At 39.2% G+C, this 20,454-nt stretch overlaps 2 protein-coding genes across 2 annotated transcripts; both read right to left on the bottom strand.

The window, feature by feature from the left end:
- Nucleotides 1–1,021: 1,021 nt before the first annotated feature.
- On the bottom strand, nt 1,022–2,036 carry LOC107775210 (uncharacterized). The gene is made up of 3 exons (XM_016594913.2): nt 1,789–2,036; nt 1,407–1,525; nt 1,022–1,266 (listed from the first exon to the last, which is right to left on the bottom strand). The coding sequence occupies exons 1-3, from the start codon at nt 1,977–1,979 to the stop codon at nt 1,196–1,198; spliced, it is 381 nt and encodes a 126-aa protein (XP_016450399.1). The 5' UTR covers nt 1,980–2,036; the 3' UTR covers nt 1,022–1,195.
- Nucleotides 2,037–8,391: 6,355 nt separating this feature from the next.
- LOC107775207 (SCARECROW-LIKE protein 7) lies at nt 8,392–10,803 on the bottom strand. The gene has a single exon (XM_016594912.2). It carries the CDS (start codon nt 10,536–10,538, stop codon nt 8,730–8,732), a length of 1,809 nt encoding a protein of 602 aa, XP_016450398.1. The 5' UTR covers nt 10,539–10,803; the 3' UTR covers nt 8,392–8,729.
- Between the last annotated feature and the right edge of the window lie 9,651 nt (nt 10,804–20,454).

Raw genomic sequence — 20,454 nt, 5'->3', positions numbered from 1 at the left:
GTCCTTAACATTTACATTGCACATATGAAGTTAAGGACATGATGTCCTAAAGGTGCAAATACAAGACACTTTGTCCTAAATATTTACACAACATTCATAAAGTTAAGGACACCATGTCCTTAATATTTACACAACACTTATGTCTAGCACAAGGGTATTTTTGTCCGGCAAGTAAAAATTTATTAAGCACTGGCTAAAGACTAAATACGTTCAAAATAATAATTAAAAAATAAAAATATCTCTAATCAGTGACTATTTGTGCACTTCCCCCACACATGACATAACTAAGTAAGCCCATCAGAAGCCTTTAACGTTAGGCCTAAGCTCCTAACACTTGGCCCATCTATTCAGGCCTAAAATGTGTAGGGATCCTTACACAAATAGCCGGCAATATTCACTATTTACTTGATTATACATAACTATACACATATAATACATAAGTTATGCATATATTATATATTCACTGCTATTTTTAGTTCAAGCGAATGGGTTCACTGCTATTTTTAGTTCAAGCGAATGGGTGTTCGGCTCGTGAGATATTTACATAAGTTATACACGTTTATACATATTACATTACACATATAATATATGTTTTCGGTTATTTTTAATTTAGGCAGTTGAGAGGAAAACTATTTAGGTTAATTTTTGTTGAAATTGGAAAAAGAGTTTTTTATGTTAAATTTAGGAAAGAGTATTCCATAGTTTGAAGTTGCCAGACCATACTGCCAGTTTGCCAAGCGTGTAAAGCCTATGCCCTATCTTCTTCTTTTTTTAAATGTATTTATTTGAGTACACCCCGTCTTATCACTGTCTAATTCATTGAACTTCTTGAAAATTGAAGAATTATTAAAACTTTTTAAAACATACTACAATGTCATTTTTTTTAGAATAAATAAAGATGCAGAATTCATTATCTAATAAGCCGTCTCCAGCATTGATCGGAATAAGAAAGATAATTTGTGAAGAAATCGTACACAAAAAATGTACTTAGTACTAAATGCTATGCTAATCAAGATCAAAATACGGAAACTATGAAAGTTTTATTCCATGAGGCTGGGTATATATAGCACTATATATCCCAACAAAAACAGGAACGTAATTACATTCTAAAGCTTAGAAAGAAAAATGAAAAAGTAGCTCTGTCAATTCTGATAAAGTCAAGTGCCCAAAAGGGAGCCCTTTTCTTTTAGTTCATTCATGATGCTTGAGGCTGGTTACGAGCCTTCTCCTTCTCCTTCACTTCACTCCCTTGTTTTGTATCATACTCTAACGTAATCATCAACCAACACACATGAATCAGAAAATTGGAATTAAAATTGTAGAGAAGAGGAAATAAATTAAGAAGAAAGGGAACAATAAAAACAAAAAAGAATTAACATGCATGAAAAATGTAATTAGTAGCTTACCAGGAACATTTCCATGGACGATCTTTTCCTCAACATCTTGGTTTCCTCCATAGATCCCTCCAAAACCTTCTTCGTCTGACCTCGTTGCGTATCCTTCTCCAAAGCTGGACATTGTGTCCCTTCCATCCAACAAATACCAATTTCAATATGTTATATATAGTAAACGAAGGCAGTTCTAGGATTTAAACTTGACAAGTTTACATTTTAAAGTTCATAGCACCTAATAATCAAAATCAGGAAATAAGTTGGGACGGAAGGAGTATTTGGAAAAATAATGATGAGTTTAGTTAAACCGTGCATTAATAAAAAAAAGAGGTTGTATCTGCGCCTCTGCTAACAGATGAATGAACACAATTAAATGGATAATCAACTACACACTTACTTAGGTTTGGTCTCAGTTCCAGGTTTCTTGGTCTCGTCCATTTTGATTTCGTCCTGTTTCCCAGCTTCTGTCAACAGAGTCCGGAATTTGATCTGAGAAGACTTTGAACAAATACTGTAATGATGCGAAGGATTTGATGAGAAGACAGCAAGTGGTTGTGCTCTGGTAGCTGATCTGAGGGCGTTGAGCATATTTGCCGTTAGATTGGTATATATATGATTAATTAGATTTATATATATGGTAAAGGTAAATGGAAACTTAGTTAGGAGTGGGATATATAGAGAGGACAAAAGAGATGATGAAAGGGTGATGGATGTTGATCCTTGTCATGCTCCGTACTACAAGTCTCAACTTTCTCGTAGCTTCACACGTATGGTTTTCTTCTGACAGTAAATTCACTCCCACACCTTAGATTTCGCCACACATGTTCTGTTTATCATGTATACATGACACGTTTACACTCATTGCCACAGTTGAAATCGATTGGATGGAATAATAACTAAAAATTCTACTCCATTAACAAATAATAATAATAATAACAACAACAACAACAACCCAGTAAATCCCACTAATGGGGTTTGGGGAGGGTAGTGTGTACGCAAACCTTACCCCTACCACAAAAGAGTAGAGAGTCTATTTTTGAAAGACCCTCGACTCAAGAAAACAAAAAGACAAAAGGACAGAAGGAGACAATATTAGTATCACCACAACAATCATAGGAACACCATGAAATGCAGAAGAAAGATGCAAAGCAAAAGCGATAGCTAGTAAATAGGACATGCACTGAAAAGCGAAGTAGTAAAACACAATATTGTCACTAGTTATCTTAGACAAAAACCCTACCTGACTAGTCCCACAATGGTACGAAGTAAGTCAAGACTCAACTACATCATAACCTATAACTATAATACTCGACCTCCACATCTTCCTATCAAGTGTCATGTCCTCGGAAATCTGGAGCCTCGCCATATCCTGTCTGATCACCTCTCCCCAATACTTCTTATGCCACCCTCTACCTCTTCTCGTGCCGTTCACAACTCCGTACCGGAGCATCTGGGCTTCTCCTTTGAACATGTCTGAACCATCTAAGTCTCACTTCCCGCATCCTTTCATCAATGGGAGCCACGTGCACCTTCTCCCGAATAACATCATTCCTAATCTTATCTATCCTAGTGTGCCCGCACATCCACCTCAACATCCTCATTTATGCTACTTTCATCTTCTGGATATGTGAGTTCTTAACGGGCCAACACTCAGCTTCAAACAACATGGCCGATCTAACCACCGCTTTATAGAACTTACCTTTGAGTATTGGTGGCACTCTCTTGTCACACAGGACTCCAGATGCTAACCTTCACTTCATCCATCCTACCCCAATACGGTGTGTGACATCCTCGTCGATCTCCCCTCCCCCCTGGATAACCGAACCAAGGTACTTGAAGCTGCCTCTACTCGGGATGACCTGTGATTTAAGCCGTCAACGCCCACTTCCCCTTGCTCAGCGCTGAATTTACACTCCAGGTATTCCGTTTTCGTCCTGCTCAGCTTGAAACCCTTAGACTCAAGAGTCTGTCTCCAAACCTCTAGCCTCTCGTTAACACCGGCTCGCGACTCATCAATCAGAACTATGTCATCGGCAAATAGCATGCACCATTGCACCTCCCCTTGAATATGGTGTGTTAATGCGTCGATCACCAGGGCGAATAAGAACGGACTGAGCACAGAACCTTGGTGTAACCCCATTACAACCGGAAAATGCTTAGAGTCGCCTCCTACTGTCCTAACCCGAGTCTTAGCCCCATCATACATGTTCTTAATCGCCATAATGTAGGGAACCGACACGCCTTTTACCTCCAGGCATCTCCAGAGAACTTCTCTAGGAACATTATCATACGCTTTCTCTAGGTCAATAAAAGACCATGTGCAAATCCTTCTTCCTCTCTCGGTACAGTTCCACCAACCTCTTAACAAGGTGTATAGCTTTTGTAGTCAAATGACCCGGCATGAACCCGAACTGGTTGTCGGATACAGACACTGTCATCCTCACCCTCACTTCAACCACCCTCTCCCACACTTTTATGGTATGACTCAATAATTTGATACCCCTATAATTGCTACAACTCTGGATATCACCTTTGTTCTTATACAATGGGACCACCGTACTCTACCTCCACTCATCCGGCATCCTCTTCGCCTTAAAAATAACATTAAACAACCTAGTCAACCACTCTAAACCTACTCTTCCCACACACTTCCAAAATTCCACCGGAATTTCGTCTGGCCTGGTCGCTCTGCCCCTACTCATCTTACGCATAGCTCCCACGATCTCATCAACCTCGATACTCCTGCAGTACCCAAAGTCACGGTGACTCTCGGAATGCTCCAATTCGCCTAGCACAATATCCTGATCCCCTTCTTCATTCAAAAGTTTATGAAAGTAATTCTGCCATCTCCTCTTAATCTGGACATCTTCCATTAATACTCTACCATTTTCGTCCTTGATGCATCTCACTTGGTCCAAATCCCGAGCCTTCCTCTCTCTCAACTTGGCCAGCCGGAATAACTTCTTCTCCCCGCCTTTTTTACCCAGTTCCTCGGACATACGACCATAAGCCGCAGTCTTAGCCTCTGTGACCGCCAACTTGGCCTCCTTCCTAGCTGTCTTATACCTCTCCATGCATGCTCGCCTCTCCTCCTCATCTATGCTCCCCACTAACTTCAGGTACGCTGCCTTCTTAGCTTTCACTTTACCTTGAACCACGTCATTCCACCACCAGTCTCCTTTATGCCCACCAGAGACGCCCGTCGACACTCCTAACACCTCTCTTGCAGCCTCCCTAATACAATCTGTTGTCGCTGACCACATAGTGCTCGTGTCACCACTGCTCCTCCAAGCTCCCATAGCCAACAACCGCCCCTCCAACTCTTGGGCTTTATCCTTAGTTAAGGCTCCCCACCTGATTCTCGGACTTCCTCGAGTAGACCTTTTCCTCCTCTTTAACATAATACCAACGTCCATCACCAAGAGCCTATGTTGCGTCGCGAGTAACTCACCCGGAATCACCTTACAATCCTTGCACAGTCCTCTGTCACCTCTCCTGAGGATGAAATAGTCAATCTGAGTCTTCGCCACCGCATTTTGAAATAATAATAATAATAATAATAATAATAGTAATAATAATAATAATAATAATAATAATAGAAAAACAAATTAACTACTTCACTCCGAGCAAGCTAGATGACATGTATCTTTCAATAAATTGGACATTCCTAAGAACTTATTATTCATTTCTCAATCACCTTAATTATTCTCTCTTCTGTTGAATCTTACTAGCATATATAATAGCAAACTTAACACACTTTTTGTTTTGAACAATATCCTAAGAACTTGATGGAGAGAAATACACATAACGAAAGGCACTTCAATATGGGCGGTGTTGCCAGAGATTATATGTCAATGGACCGACTTCAAAATGTTTCTCAAAAGCAATAGAGTTGGTTTACTAGGAATTGGACTATTTGTTTCAAGTGTTTTCCACCAAAAATGGGAGCAACAAATTGGGCCATTAAACACTTGAACCTGAGTAATAATCCTAGGCCCGATGAAATCCTTAACCAAACTGACACATACTTTGATATCAGAAGTCATTACATGGTGAAATTCTTCTTTAGCATTCCTGTAGGTCACACAAGTAGTGTTACTAATTCCAATTAGTGTCATGAATTGGAATTAGTGATTTCCTAATTATTAGTTCAGCGTTGAGTTTAACTGTATATAAGAAAAATTCAACATAATCGTTGTATTACTTTCAACCGTTATAAAGAAACACTTCATAATTCATAAAGAAGTTGCTCTCTTATAATGGGTGCCAATTAAATGGTTAACCATTTTTGGTATTAGGACTATTGTTTTCTGATTTTTTTTTTTTTGTCTACAGCTCTGTAATAAGAGGTGTTAGAAGGAAAAGGTGTAGAAATCTCTTGGAGATAATTGATAAAGGTGTTGAACGAAAGTCATTAGGATCGAAGCACAGTAGTAAAAACAAATTTGGAGATCAATTTAAATAATTTCCCCTAGTACGGAAGTGGGTTGCTCTAGTGGTGAGCACCCTCCACTTTCAATCAAGAGGATGTGAGTTCGAATCACCCCAAGAGCAAGGTGGGAGTTCTTGGAGGGAGGTACTCGAGAGTTTATCGGAAACAGCCTCTCTACTCCAGGGTAGAAGTAAGGTCTGCATACAAACTATCCTCCCCATACCCCACTAATGAGATTATATTGGATTGTTTTCGATGTTATCCCTTGTACACAAGAAAATAATTTGCTTGTGATTCATTTACCCATTAAATAATTACCTCACCGATTTGCTTTATTTCTATTATTATATATGCACAAGATCCTTGAATTGTTGAGGGCAAATAATATTTTCGGGAGGTAAAGTTGTTTGAGTGATTATTACTGACTGCTCCAATTTTTACTTTTGGGTTGAACCCTATGATTACCTACCAAAGAAAAAGGAAAAAGAAGATAAGAGAAAAAATTACAGAAGCTGTCTTGACAGTGTTGGACCAGTCGACCGTTGGATCAGAATCTGGCGTCACCTACCCTACTCAACGGACCCTCCTTTAGAAAAACTAACTCACAGACTTGTGATTTCTGTGCCAAATTCAATTCATAAATAAAACACCTACGTCCTGGGACCAAGAATACAACATGTCATGCACGTGGCACATGACTTTCATCCTCGTTAATCAAACGTAGGTAAACCTGCTAATCCAGGTCGCCAAATGTCTTTTCCAGTTTTCTTTAAGTATATTCACTTTAGTTTTGGTGCAGCCACAAAGTCTTTTCAAGTCTGACGCTGTTTTTAATTTTGTGAGTACCACTCCCACACTGATCAGTTTTTGAAATAAGAGCTTCAGAAAACTACAGAGAGAACAGATTTAGCTTCAATCTAAAGGGGGCACTTTTATCGAGCTCGGTGGATCGTTATCATCATTGTCAATTTTTAAATTGTCAGACCGACTTTTTCCAGTGGAAATGCAGAGTACCCTATAATCTAATCGGCTCTGCGTCGTATTAGCCGTCTTATTGCTAGTAAAGTGCAGAGTTACCCACCATAATTTAATCGGCTCTGGGTCGTATTAACAGTCTTGGATTCGACTGGATTCGGTAATTTTATTTTGAATTATGTACGTATACATTTATGAAAAGTTAAACATGTATAATAATAATAATAATAATAGAAATAATTAAATTATGCTAAGTCTGCTATAGAGTATAGACCAGTTCCATTTAAGTCTTGAACCACAATGTCCACCTATTAGAAGATCACCTTAATTAAACTCGATGAGATAAGATAAGAGGGGTTGCTCCAATGGTCAGCATCCCACTTATAACTCCAGGGTTATGGGTTTAAATCACCAAAGAAGATCAAAGGGGAAATTAAAGGGCTGGATAGAAGGAAAAAAAAACTCACCGAAATAATGCATTTTGATCGACGAATTTTAGAAAATTGTTTTGTAAATGTTACCGTTTATATCTTTTTCTAAATGTCATAACTCATAACCATTGACTCTTGATAGCCGTATCAGTTCTTTTCAGTGTTTCAATTTTTTCTACTACCAATACCAATTCATGGCCCATTATGCTATGCAACTTGTCCTACATTTTCCTCAGCAATTCAGAGAGGCAGTAGTAATCAAAGCGCACTATGGATGGTCCAAAATTAGAGCAAACAATGTAAGACTACAGCTGACCCAAGCTCTCAGTCTCAGGCTGTGAATTTGGTGTTTCAGTCAAATAATTAGGCCCCCTACCACCTTCTACGTTTTGCAAAAGAGCACGCCTCTTCTTCATCTGTTGCAGCTGCTTCCCCACTTCATGACAGAAACTGAATAAATGAGTGAAAGATAGAGAGATAGAGTAATAAGGGTACTACACTCTGAATTCATTTCAGAGTGAAAGGAACTGCCATTAATATGTTTCCATAAATCAAGTAGTACTATTTCTACTATACTAGCACAAGACTTGCTAAAAAGGAATGACTTTACTAGGGGTGTAAGGCTTCCTGAATGAAAGATTTTGGCAAATCAGTAACGAAACAACTGCTCAAGAAAAAAGCTGTTTTTATTTTTCTAGCCCACAGGTTTTACTTAAAAGTCATTGTCAATGGAATTTCCATCGCAGAACCTGAGAGAAAAGGACGTTCTTCAATTCGATTAAAACCTCATCTAATCATTTAGTCGTTTAGTCCATCAACCTTCACTAATCGTGCAAGCAACAAAATGCTACCCCCCTCCAATTCAAAAAGAGTGTCTACTTAACCATTTGCATCCCCTTTAAAAAAATATTAACTTCTAAATAAAAATAGGTAATTTAACAAAACTGTCTCGGATTAAATATGTGTAGAGATTTGGTCACTTACACTTAATAAGGGCATTTTGAACCAAGAAAAAGCTAAGTGGACCCTCTTTTTGAACTAGAGGGAGTAATATGGACTGTACGTCTGTACCACAGCAACAATAATAGACCAAATTCACTCTAATTATAAAGTAACCATTAGTGAAATTCACTTGACAAGTTAAAATTGGACCCTGGAAATAAAATCAGTTAACTAATTGTACATTAATAATTCACAAAATATGCACAATTACAGTCGATTTCCTCCTAGTGAACACCATACCTACCCAACAACCCAGAAGATGCAAAAACAAAACCTAATAACTACACAAGAAAACAAGATATCTTTAGAAAAAAGAGGACACCAAACAGTACACCATTCATGAAATTAACAAGGTGAGTTGCTGTTCCAGATTCCAGGGAGCTCAAAAATATCATCTTTCTATACTAACTTTAATTACTCTACGAGGAGCAATGAAATTGAAATTAAGCACTAAAAAAAGTACTTAACAGAACCAGGCCACATAATTGATTTGTAGAATTAGTGCCAAGAAGAAACAGTCAAAAGAGGCTTATCATTCCAAGCCAAGGAGAGAAACCCAGGTGGAGAATCAATTAACCCATATGATGAACTATAATTATAGTTCCAAAGAAGAATTTTTGCTTGACTCATAGCATAATGACTAAGTGTCACTTCTTTAAAACCTGCCCCTTCCATTAATTCTTTCCAATGTTCTTTATCTTCCATACATTCTCTTCTGGTTCCAGCTTCCTCTGTTCCCACCGCTCCGGCAATTCTCCGGCCAAGTATCAGTCTTTCCACTTCTACTCGCTCCGGCGAATCTCGGGTCAAACTCGGATCTAGTGACTCAAAAACTGTGGAGTAGTAATTCAAAGCATTCTTAAACCGCTGAAGAAATCCAACGTTGTTCAAATTCACCTCGTACTCGCCCAATGTCACTATGCTTGGATTCAATGACTTCGCTAAATTGAGTGCAGTTTTAACACTAACACTCGTCTCGTCCAATAAATTGTACAGCTGTAACATGAAATTTACAGATAAAGTTTCATCTGGATCGATTCGAAAACTAGACTCGTTTAGCTCCTGAACGGGTGTAAGTATCGGCTCGAATTCGAAGTTAAGATCCAGAAGCTTCGCGAAGTCACGGAGACGGTTTCCGGTAGCTAAAAGTGAAGCTGCCGGAGAGTTGCCTAATACCACCGATGGAATGCCGGAGATTCTAATACTGACTGGTTTTCCAGCTGATCTAGTGGCTAAAGCTTGTAAAAAAGCAGCCCATTGAATCCCATGAACAATGCCAAAATCTACTATGTGAATCCTCGTTGCTTTTTCAGTTGCTTCAAGAATAGCCTGATTAGCCGTTAAATGAGCAAACTTTGAGTACGGACATGCGTCGTTAAAGGCTTTGTAAGACAAAGTGAGCTCCTCTGGAGTGTAAGTACTAAATATTGAAGGACTTCTCTCTGTTTGACACGAAAGCCTACTGTAAAGAGCTTCTAAGAAATAGAACCCGACCCGCTCCGTCGGATCTCCTTGTTGGGAAACTAATTCCTCGAGTCGAATCAATGATTTTACTGCATTTTCTGGCTCTGAGTCGGCAAGTCTTGCACATTCCAGTAAAGATTTCAACAATGGTTTTGAGGAGAAAGTTTCAGGGGAACTACAGGGCACATCAATTGAGGCCACCTTGGATTCTTTATGAACAACTGGAGGAGAAGAAGATGGGGGGACCCATGGTTGTAATGGGTTGAGATTTTTTTGGGTTTCCGAAAAAATGACTCCATTGAGATCGGAAGTAGGAGGAGGAGGAGGAGAAGAGCCAATACTGAGTCGATTCGGACAACTCGAGAACGGATCTCCGTAAAGAGCAGCGAACTCGGAACTCGTATGCCACGGGTAAGAACCAGACTGAAGATTGGAACTTCCAGTAGAATCTCCACCGCCAATCAAGCTCTCCATCCACTCGTCCGAGTCAAACTCACCGCCCGGTCCACCGCTAAAATCAGTGAATCTAAACCCGGTCGAGTGGTGTTCCAGGTTCGGGAACTGAAATCCCGGTTCGCCGCCGTCTGGGCCTCCGGCTACGACCTGAAATGGGTCGGTGAAACCCGGTCCAGTAAGACCACCATATCCTAAAGTGGGACTGTTGGTTAAGCTCTGGTGAGTTCCAGTCCAGGGGCTTAAGCATAATGGATTGACACCACCCAAGAATTGCTGATGCTGCTGCTGTTCTTGTTGTTGGAGCTGCTCTTGCTGCTGCTTTTGCTTTATAACTTGCTGAGCTATTGCCATTAGATTTCCACTGTCCGTACACATGTATGCTGCCATTCTCCACCCAATATCTTGCTAGCTTAATCTACGCTACTAAATATACATTACCTCAAGAAATTGCTGAGGTCGCAAGATTGAGTGGACTAAGAGAGAGAGAGAGAGAGAGAGTTAAGAAAAAGGGGATAGTGCACTAATCTATTGAGTGAGAAGGTCTCCTCTTAGCTTTAATTGACGAAAGCTCAACTTTAGAAGGAGGACAAAGTTTTTGTTTAAGCCCATCTGTCACTTACTATTTTAATAGTAATAGTTTTTCTTTCTCATTTAATATGTGTATTTCGTTTTGAGATGTAAATTGACTTATATATTATTAAAATTAAAGTATGATCATGGGCGGAGATAGAACATTACCTATAGGTTCGGTCGAACCCAGTATCTTTTGTCCAATTGTGTATTTATTTTTAAAAAATTATTGAATATATATACAACAACAACCTAGTAAAATTTTACAAGTGCGAGTTTGGGGAGGATAGTGTGTACTCAGACTTACCCTTATCTGATGGAGTAAAGAGATTGTTTCTGATAGACCATCGGCTCAAGAAAATAAAAAAGAGGAAAAGAGACGATATAAAATTGCAAGAGCTGCAACTCTAACTCTAGACATGCAACTTAAGACAAACCCGCTTAAGCCATCAAACTAAGAATTTGTATTCTCTTTGAATATGTATAATTTATTAATTTAGTACTCATTAACTTAAATCGATTAGGTTTCTCGAACTCATAAACTTCAAATTCTGTCTTTGCGTCTGAGTATGATGAATGTGATATTATTATAGAAAACAGTTCTAATTTATGTGAGATGAGATTAAATTTCTAAAGATGTGTAAAATAAAACATTGTTAATTGAGGCGTTTCTAAATAAAAGATAGTGTCATAAAAGCTGAACGGAAACGTATGAGTCTTATATTTTGTTTGGCTTTAAATTTACATTTACTTTCCTCTTCTAAAAAACAGACTACTCAAGCTCTTCATCATTTATTAGAGTTTCGGACATAAAACATCACTTAATTTAAACTTTTATTGAGAACTTCTTTTAAGTATTCGCGTAGTACGATACATCAGTTTACAAAAGAAAACAAAAAGGTCCATTTAATGTGCCTTTCAAATTTACAGAAGTAAGTACAAATCGAACAACTGATAAAAAATCCTACTTCAATCTATTCCGTAAAAACATTTTATGCAAACTTTAAGGGATCATTCTCATGATAGAACGTGAGAGTAACACGTTTTACTGTGACAAAATATGAAGTGATGATCATCCCGAGATATGCACTAACACCTTTGACATGCACTACAACCGTCAAACGCTCGTGAAAGTTTTATTTTCAAAGTTATTTTAATAAAGATAAGGTTAAATTTAAAAATAAAAGTTACCTAATGTTATCTAATATAAAATCAAATATATATTTTATGTTATACCACCTATTATTTCAATGACTCAAACATTTTCGAATAAAAATACAGTTACTAAATATTTTCATTATTTTTTAGTTTCATATGTAATCCCCACTTTATAATATCAATATAACTTGTTCCCAAATCAAATAACTCATGTGTTTATCTCCACCCACCTCATCTACCAATTGACTACCAATAACTATGATCACTCTATTTTTACTGTCCTATAATTCTTCATTGTCATTTGTCAACTAATTAAAATCAAGATTTTGAAGACAATAATTAGTGTCTGAAATCCATTTATTCTACGTTTATGCCAAAATCACAGTGAAAAAAAATGGAAGAATCTCAAACACATGTTTTGAATAGTCAAAATAGGCTTGACTCATAAGACCAAACTAATTCGCTAATTTTATGACACCGGATTATAAATTTTCTAGCCCATTTGAAATTGAAGCATTTTGCTCAGCTCCAATCAACCCGTTGGCCTCATGGAATGAGCTGCTTTGTGCGGCCAAACATTGAAAAGGTCGTGAAAATTTCAACAGATAATTAAAAAAAAATTATAAACTTTATACTAAACTCGAGGAACGTAACAGTACTTGTGCTTTTGAAATAATTTGATTATTCCTAGAAAAACCCCTATTTCTTTCATTAAGTAATTGAATGTGTTCAACTATTCTCTCCAGAATTTATTTATTCACATCTTGTTTGGAAGGTTAAATAAAAATAGAGCTTTGATAACAAATATTAAAAATTTGAAAGCGTTTGAAGGAAGAGTTGCAATTGGTCTGAATATTTTTTCTTCGTTCTTATTAAGACTTGTGTATCTACAAATCATCATATTTCCTTAATATTTCTTAATTTCTATGTTTTAGTTGATATGCTTGCTAATCGCTTACAACGATAATCTTACTAATTTCTTTTACTTGTCATTGTTTTAAAACCAATATTCTAGTGGAATGAAATTAAAAAACTCTTATAAGGAGGTCAAAAACCAATATCTCAACTTGTTAATTCAATTTTTATTTAATTTTACTTTAAATACAATGGATGTAGAAGTAAATTTGCTCAACCTTGCTGTTACCATTTTCTTGTGGACAATATAAAAATGATGTAAAGAGAGTCAAAATAGTCAATACAAATTTCATTGAGAAAGGGATGCACAAAAAATCTAATAATGGAAATGCAATGATGGTTAAGCCTATATAGTCCTCAGTGGCTGAATCGTGCATGACGTGGCGCCAGTAAGGAGTGGGTGCCATGTTTCCGTGATATGAAAACTCCATGTCATTAACGTCCACGTGTACGCAACTTTCCTCCCGCTCTGTTCGGGGAACTTTGTGTTTCACTGCGGGGCCTACTCTTTGTTCCCACATTTGAATACGACACGTCAGTATACGGCGGGTCCACATCGCTGTCTCGTGACCTCATTGATTATCTAATCTTTCTGGAAGTCAGCATGACTTGATCTTCACCGTCCATTCTGAAATCTACGGCAATAACTATATTCCTCATTACGTTCGTGTTTCTACCTTTCAACTATTTTCGCACTGAATTTTCAGCCTCCACCACCACCACCCTCCCTTTTTTTTTTTTTAATTAAAACTATTTATATTTGATAGTCTTTTTTTTTTTTTATATAGAACATACAAAATGTATATATATAAATAAAATATATATTTTTTAATTATTATTTTAAGAACGATTATACAGTATTATTTTTCCTTTTTCCCCCTTATAAAAGTCATTAAAACTTATACATCACAGAAAGTTAAAAAAAAATCTCTAAGAACATAAATTACAAAATTAATTAATAAATCACCTATAGTTAAATAATAAAAGTATATCGTACATTTATTGACAACTTAAAAATACAATGAAAACGAATGCCTATATTTTACACATTGCCTCCTAATCTCTTTACTACAAAAGTTGCTGAATGTGACTCCAGTGTATAGTGGTTAATGAATAGATAATTTTCCGGAAAACCATATAAAAATGGTAAATGTAAAAACTTTTGCTTATTCTCAGAGTTGAGGAATAGGAAAGTGCAGTTTCCTAGTTGGAGCCAAGTGTAAACATTTCAATTTTTATACTGGATTTGCCTGCTGTGTAAAATTCAGTAGATTTTTGACCAAGAAAGTAAAGAAGGTTGAGCAACTTGTGGACACGTCAGCAAATGAGTCAGCTCTGAGCTGGTATCGTACCTCTATTGGTCAAACTGTGGCTAGAGGGTGAAAAAAGGTGAAAACGAAAGGTGATGGAAAAAAAAATGGAAGGTTGTTAAAAAAGGAAAAGAAAAAAGAAGTGAAAAAAAAGGGAGATAATCTGATAACGTTGAAATGTGTTACGTTTCATTTTGGTCGGTTTTTGGGTCCGTTACTAGTGGGCCCATTCCTGCCGCAAGATGAAAAGGGAAAGTGAGAAAGACGGGACCAATTTGGGGAGAAAGTAACGGTACGTGATATTTTGACGGGGTGATTACAGAGCCTATGCCCAAGTGATAATAACAGCCAAATCCATCATTAATATGACTTATTTTTTTCCTTTTCCTTTTTCAAGAAAGATGGTCCGTTAGAAGTGGAAGAGGAATGTATGTATAGTTAGCATTTTAACCCTACATCAAATGGAAAATTGGAGGTTCTAAGAATATCAATTTATATTGAAACCATAAAACAATCTATCTCATAAGAAGGTAAGATTATGTATCGTGATTATAATTCTAATTAATTTCGAAATAACTAATTTTGAACCAAACGACCCCTCATTGACTTTATAACAACGGTTGCAATTGATAAGTTATGAATTGTAACCATTAGATAGTAGCTTTACCTGAATTGTTCAACAATATATAAATGAGTGAGTTGGTAGCTATACTAGTCAATTTCATCTTAGTTTTCATGTTTCGGCTTCCTTTTATGTCTAGCTCGATGGAGATAACTGATCACAAATACAGGGAGTTAATGCACTTACAACGGAAGAAAAGAAAAGACAAATAATAATAACAATATCATCAAACTGAGAATGTAAAGAGAGGGGCCAGTGCGTCAATGGGAAGGGTATGATTGAAGGAGGACCACCTTCGAACTATTAAAAGAATCGTATATTAATAATAATTATTTTTGACATATTAGTAATACTAGTAGCACACATGCACTTTCATGTTCGTACATCTTTCTTACGTATTCAGTTATCGTATTTTTTGATTGATACTGTTTGATACTACTATTTTTCTATTCTCTTTCGTCTTTTTCATCTTCTTTCTTCTTCTTCTTTCTTCTTCTCACCTTTTCCTTTTTCTTAGTCGAGAGTTTATCGAAAACAATTTCTTTACATTCACTAGATAGGGGTAAGGTCTGCATACACATTATCCTTTCCAAATGTTTGTCTTTTGACATCAATTTTTGGAGGTGTTTACCCGAAAATTCGGATAACGTTAAATTTAGATATGGTTCTAAGGGTATGCAAATTTCTTTGATATAAAATGACAATACAGGTATTTTTGCTGTGAAAATGGAAAATGATGGAAGGGAAGACTGGAAAATATTAGAAGAACAATCACAATGAAATCTTAATCTCCTCTCCCTATTGCAGTCTATCTCCCCCTTTATAGTAGAGGGTCACTACTTTATTTGTAACAACATAAAATAATACATATAGTGGAGAACCCATGATGGTTTGTCTCTCCCTTGATTCTCGTCAAGATTCTCTCCCTTGGTGCGGTTGTAACGGCTCTTGTCTTGCGAGCTTGGCACTGACTCGAGCTTGGTGCTAGATCGAATCCCCAGTCTTAGTTCGAGCTCGGTTCTGCCTTGGAGCATCGATATTCGGGGCCTGTGTCGGTCGTCGTTACCCCGTAGTCCGATCCGGATGCGGGTTCGATAATGATATCGAGTTTTGCGGTTGATTGGTCTTATGGCTCGAAGCTCGGCGTCTCTACTTCGGAATTTGTCAAAGCTCGCCATGCGGATACCCTTTGATTGAAACGTTATTGTCTCGACCGGTCTTTATGACTGAGAATCGATTTTGACCGTACATAGATAGTCCCCTCGTTTCTCGGAAAGGATGTGGTGAGAAACGATATGATTTCCCTGCGGCTCGATCAAATTTATGTCGACGTTTCTATCGAACCCGATCTCGACATATGTGATGGCTGTCCCATCGGCTCGATTTTACCGAGGCATTTAATGTGTGTCAGACGGTGGTCGGCCACCGCTGATACCAAACCGTCAGGCCTTACTCTATAAATAATCTTTCCACATAACTTTTACCATTTTTGCGCCTTCTTTTCCTCCAGACTTTCCTATTTATCCTCTCTACTTTGCTGCTATGGGGCCGTTCATACCAGAATTTTGGTGATGTCTATTTCTTCCCTTGCACTCTTTCCTTTCAAATCAATGGCGAAAACTTCCAAAACTGTACCTCAGAAGGAAAAAGCCTCTTCCCCACGGTCGTCTGATGATAAGGCGTCGGTGGAGCCGTCAGTTCATGACTATGTTCCTGGCCCGTGCATTTTGAAAACTGATTTTAAGGTGGAGAACCCTTCCTTTGTTCCGGGTCGATGTGAACACGTATCGATGTATACATGCTCTATAATGGAGGATCACCTCGAGGCCGTCCGGAAAGATTGCAACTGGGGTTCCGAGGTCGTGCTGCAAATTCCGTCTTCCGACGAGGATGTTACCACTTACGTAGAGGGGTTTTTAAGTGTTTACACTTATCCCTTCACACTGGGACCCATCGACCCGGTGATTATTGATTTCTGCAAAAGGTATCAAGTCACCCTTGGCCAAATCCATCCCTCTTTATGGCGTATAGTCATCTTATTGTGCTTCTTCTCTATCAAAGCCGGAGGGTTAGATTTTTCTCTGAATCACCTCATCCGACTGTATCGGCCTCAGATCTTTCGAGGACTAATCAGCCTTCATCGTCGGGCATCGAAGGCATTGATGTCGAGCATCGATGAAGACAAGGATCGAGGTTGGATGGGTCGTTATATTCGAGTGAGGACCCGTGATATCATTCCGGAGGAGAAGATGTCGTTCCCTGAGGAATGTAATTTTGACCGTAAGTGATTTTTGTTCACTTTTGAGGTGCTTTTCCGATTTTTTCTGATGTCCTTCCCTGATGTTCAGTTGCCCCTTGGATGCCACAAGCGGTGCCCGACCTCGAGGACTGGGTTCGAAAGTTGGCCTCGACATCCTCTTACGCCGAGCGCGCTTGGCGTGATTTGGCAAAAGGCAGATGGGAGGCCAAGAACTATGGTGAGGTTTGCTTCTTGTTTCCTTCAAAGTATTCTTTGCATTCTATTCGTTACCGATTTCCTCTTGTGCAGGTATAACCAGGGATGCCGTTTTGAGGCCTTCGAGCGGCGAGGAAAGAAACAAGTCCCTGGTCCCTAAGCAGGGGGAAGATAAGAAGCGAAAAGCTTCCTCTCGATCAGAGGACCCCAAGCCCAAAATTCGCAGGGTGAAGAGAAAAACAATTGCCCTTTCGATTGACTCGGTCCAACGACTGAGAGAAGAAGAAGAAGAAAATAGCTCCTCGGCTTTGGTAGTTCGGTCTACGGAGGCCATCGAGGTTGCCAGAGCTCCCGAGCCGATGGCGGCTGTACCTGTCGGGGTTGTTCCCGAAGACCAGAATCTCGACCGGAGTACTCCGAGCGATTTGCTCGGGGCTATGACAATGGGTGATTCGCCTTCTCTTCCATCTTTTTCTGAGGAGGTGCTGAAGGAAGCTCAAGAATTGAAGACTCATGATATCGGCGCAGGCTCTGGTGCAAGGGATCCTTTCGGGGATTGTTTTACTGGAGTCGACGACGGTTCCGATATCAGTGACGCTTCTCTTTTATTGTAGGAGGCTCAGCATTTCATTACCCGGGTAATGATTCTTCCATACTTCATTTTATTTGTTCTTTTCCATACTTGACTCGTGTTTCTTACTGTGCATGCCATTGGTAGGTTTCGAGTCGATTTTAGCCATTATGAGGCCGAGCTCCGGAAGGTCTCAGGTGAGAGAGATGCCCTGCGGCTTCTTTGCAGCCAAAAGGACGAGGCTATAAAGGACCTCCAAGCGGATTTGGCTAAGGTCCGTGAAGAAGGGGCTGAGCTTGATAAGCAGGTGAGCCTCGTTCTGTTAAAGTATGGGTCTGACTCAACCATGGAAGTTAACCCTTCGTTGTCTCAGTTGCAGCAAAAGATCAAAAAGATCGGGTTACTTCGAGAAGAAGTCGATCAAATCCGAGCTGAATGCAATCGGTGGAAGGAGACCCTCGACCGCCTGGCAGCGGAAAAAGAAACCATCTTAACAAAATTATTATCGGCCGACGTTCAACTTTGAAGTGTCAAGCAAAAGGGGTCTGTTCAAGCTAAGAAGATTGAGGAGTTTGAAACACGACTTGCTGAGGCTAAGGCGGAGGTTGAGTCGTCGAAAGTATTGGCGGATAAGTCCATTGCTGTATATCATCCTGATGCTGAGGGTGCTCAGATGGAGGCCCGGTAAGCGGCGAAGTCCGCCGATACTCGAGCTCATTGGGTTGCCGAACTTGTTAAGTGTAGGTCTCGGAGGGAGACCCTCGAGGAGATACACGCTCGAGGTTTCGACCTTGCCGAAGAGGTAAAAAAGGAAAAAGAGCAAGAAGCGGAAGCTGAAGCCTTGGCTTCTGACGATGATGATGATGGTAGCAAAAGCAGATCTGAGGACAGGGAAGATCTCGACCAGGAAGATTAGTTTCTAATTCTTGATGTTTGTACATTAATCTCGTAGGCAAATTTTGTATATACATGTGTAATCAGGTCGACTTGTTTTTGTTTTGTGAAGACTTTTAATCGAATGTTGACCTTGTAGTTTCTCTGATCGATTAGATTTGTAGCCCATGGGTTTGCTTGTTGAGTCGATGATTTAAAATTTGAAGGAACATAATCCGTAGGTGTAATGTAATGGTTGAGTTAATGTAAACTCAGAGTAAAAGTAGCTTATTAGCCATCGAGTGAATGTTTTGAACTTAAAATATTGTAGCCCGTAGGCGTAATGGTCGAGTGAGTGCTTGCTCGAACTCGGAATAACAATAGCCCATAGGCCTAATAATCGAGTGAATGTTTCGAACTTGAGATCATGTGGCCCGTAGGCTTAATATTCGAGTGATTATTTCTAACTTGGAACGAAAGTAGCCCGTAGGCTTAATGGTCGAGTGAATGTTTCGAACTCGAGATAATGTGGCCCATAGGCTTAATGGTCGAGTGAGTGCTTGCTCGAACTTGGAATAACAGTAGCTCGTAGGCTTAATGGTCGAGTGAATGTTTCGAACTCGAGATAATGTGGCCCGTAGGCTTAATGGTCGAGTGAGTGCTTGCTCGAACTCGGAATAACAATAGCCCGTAGGCTTAATATTCGAGTGAATGTTTCGAACTCGGAATATAAGTAGCCCGTAGGATTAATAGTTGAGTGAATCTTAATTCTGGTTGAACAATAAATCTCAAGTCATTGCACATGTGTTTATGTTTTGGCTAATCTATATGAGCATGGTTCATTTTGAAAATTTGGCTCTTACAAGTTTTCCTGTTGGAACCCTATTATTGTGAGATGACTTTCTTGTATCTGAACTCAATGTATTTGAGGGCCTTGATGCCCCCCTAGTATTCGAGGTCTGTCGGAAAGAGACCTCGGATATTGTTGAAAGTGCAGCATGATCGATGGTTGCCTCATTAAAAACCTTGCCGAAAAACCCATTTGGGAGAAAACCGATCTAAGGGAAAAAGAGTGCAACACGTGCTCTTGATTGGAAGATCTTCTTCATCTCTCGTTCGGACTTATGCATGGGTTAGTTAGATGAATATGGAAAGGACATGCCTTAGCAGTAGTACCGTTTTAGATATGATACATTCCAACTGCTTGATAGCTATTTGCCGTTTATGATGCCAAGCATGTATGATCCTTTTCCAACGTTCTCGAGCACCTGGTATGGTCCTTCCCAATTTGGTCCCAATTTTCCTTCGTTTGGATTCCGAGTATTGATGGTGACCTTTCTTAACGCTAAGTCCCCGGGCTTGAAATGGCGGAGTTTAGTTCTTCGATTATAGTACCTTTCGATTCGTTGCTTTTGGGCGGCCAGTCGGATGATGGCAGCTTCTCGTCCTTCATCCGATAATTCAAGGCTGGTGTTCATGGCCTCGTTATTTGATTCTTCTGTCATGTATCGAAATCTGGGACTAGGTTCACCGACTTCGACTGGTATCAATTCTTCGGAACCATATACTAAGGAGAACGGGGTCGCCCCCGTACTGGATTTTGACGTTGTTCGGTATGCCCAAAGGACTTCGGGCAGGATTTCTCTCCATTTTCCTTTCGCGTCGTTCAATCTCTTCTTCAGGTTTTGAAGAATAGTCTTGTTCGTTGATTCGGCTTGACCGTTCCCACTGGGGTGGTATGGTGTTGATAATATCCTTCTTATTTTGTGATCTTCGAGGAATTTTGTGATTTTGCATACTATTTCGGCGGGTATCCCGAATCGGCATAT

This window comes from Nicotiana tabacum, chromosome 17 (genome assembly GCF_000715075.1).
Source record: "Nicotiana tabacum cultivar K326 chromosome 17, ASM71507v2, whole genome shotgun sequence".
NCBI lineage: Eukaryota > Viridiplantae > Streptophyta > Magnoliopsida > Solanales > Solanaceae > Nicotiana > Nicotiana tabacum.
The sequence above is the reverse complement of the archived record's forward strand: the minus strand, read 5'-3'. Positions and strand labels throughout refer to the sequence as shown.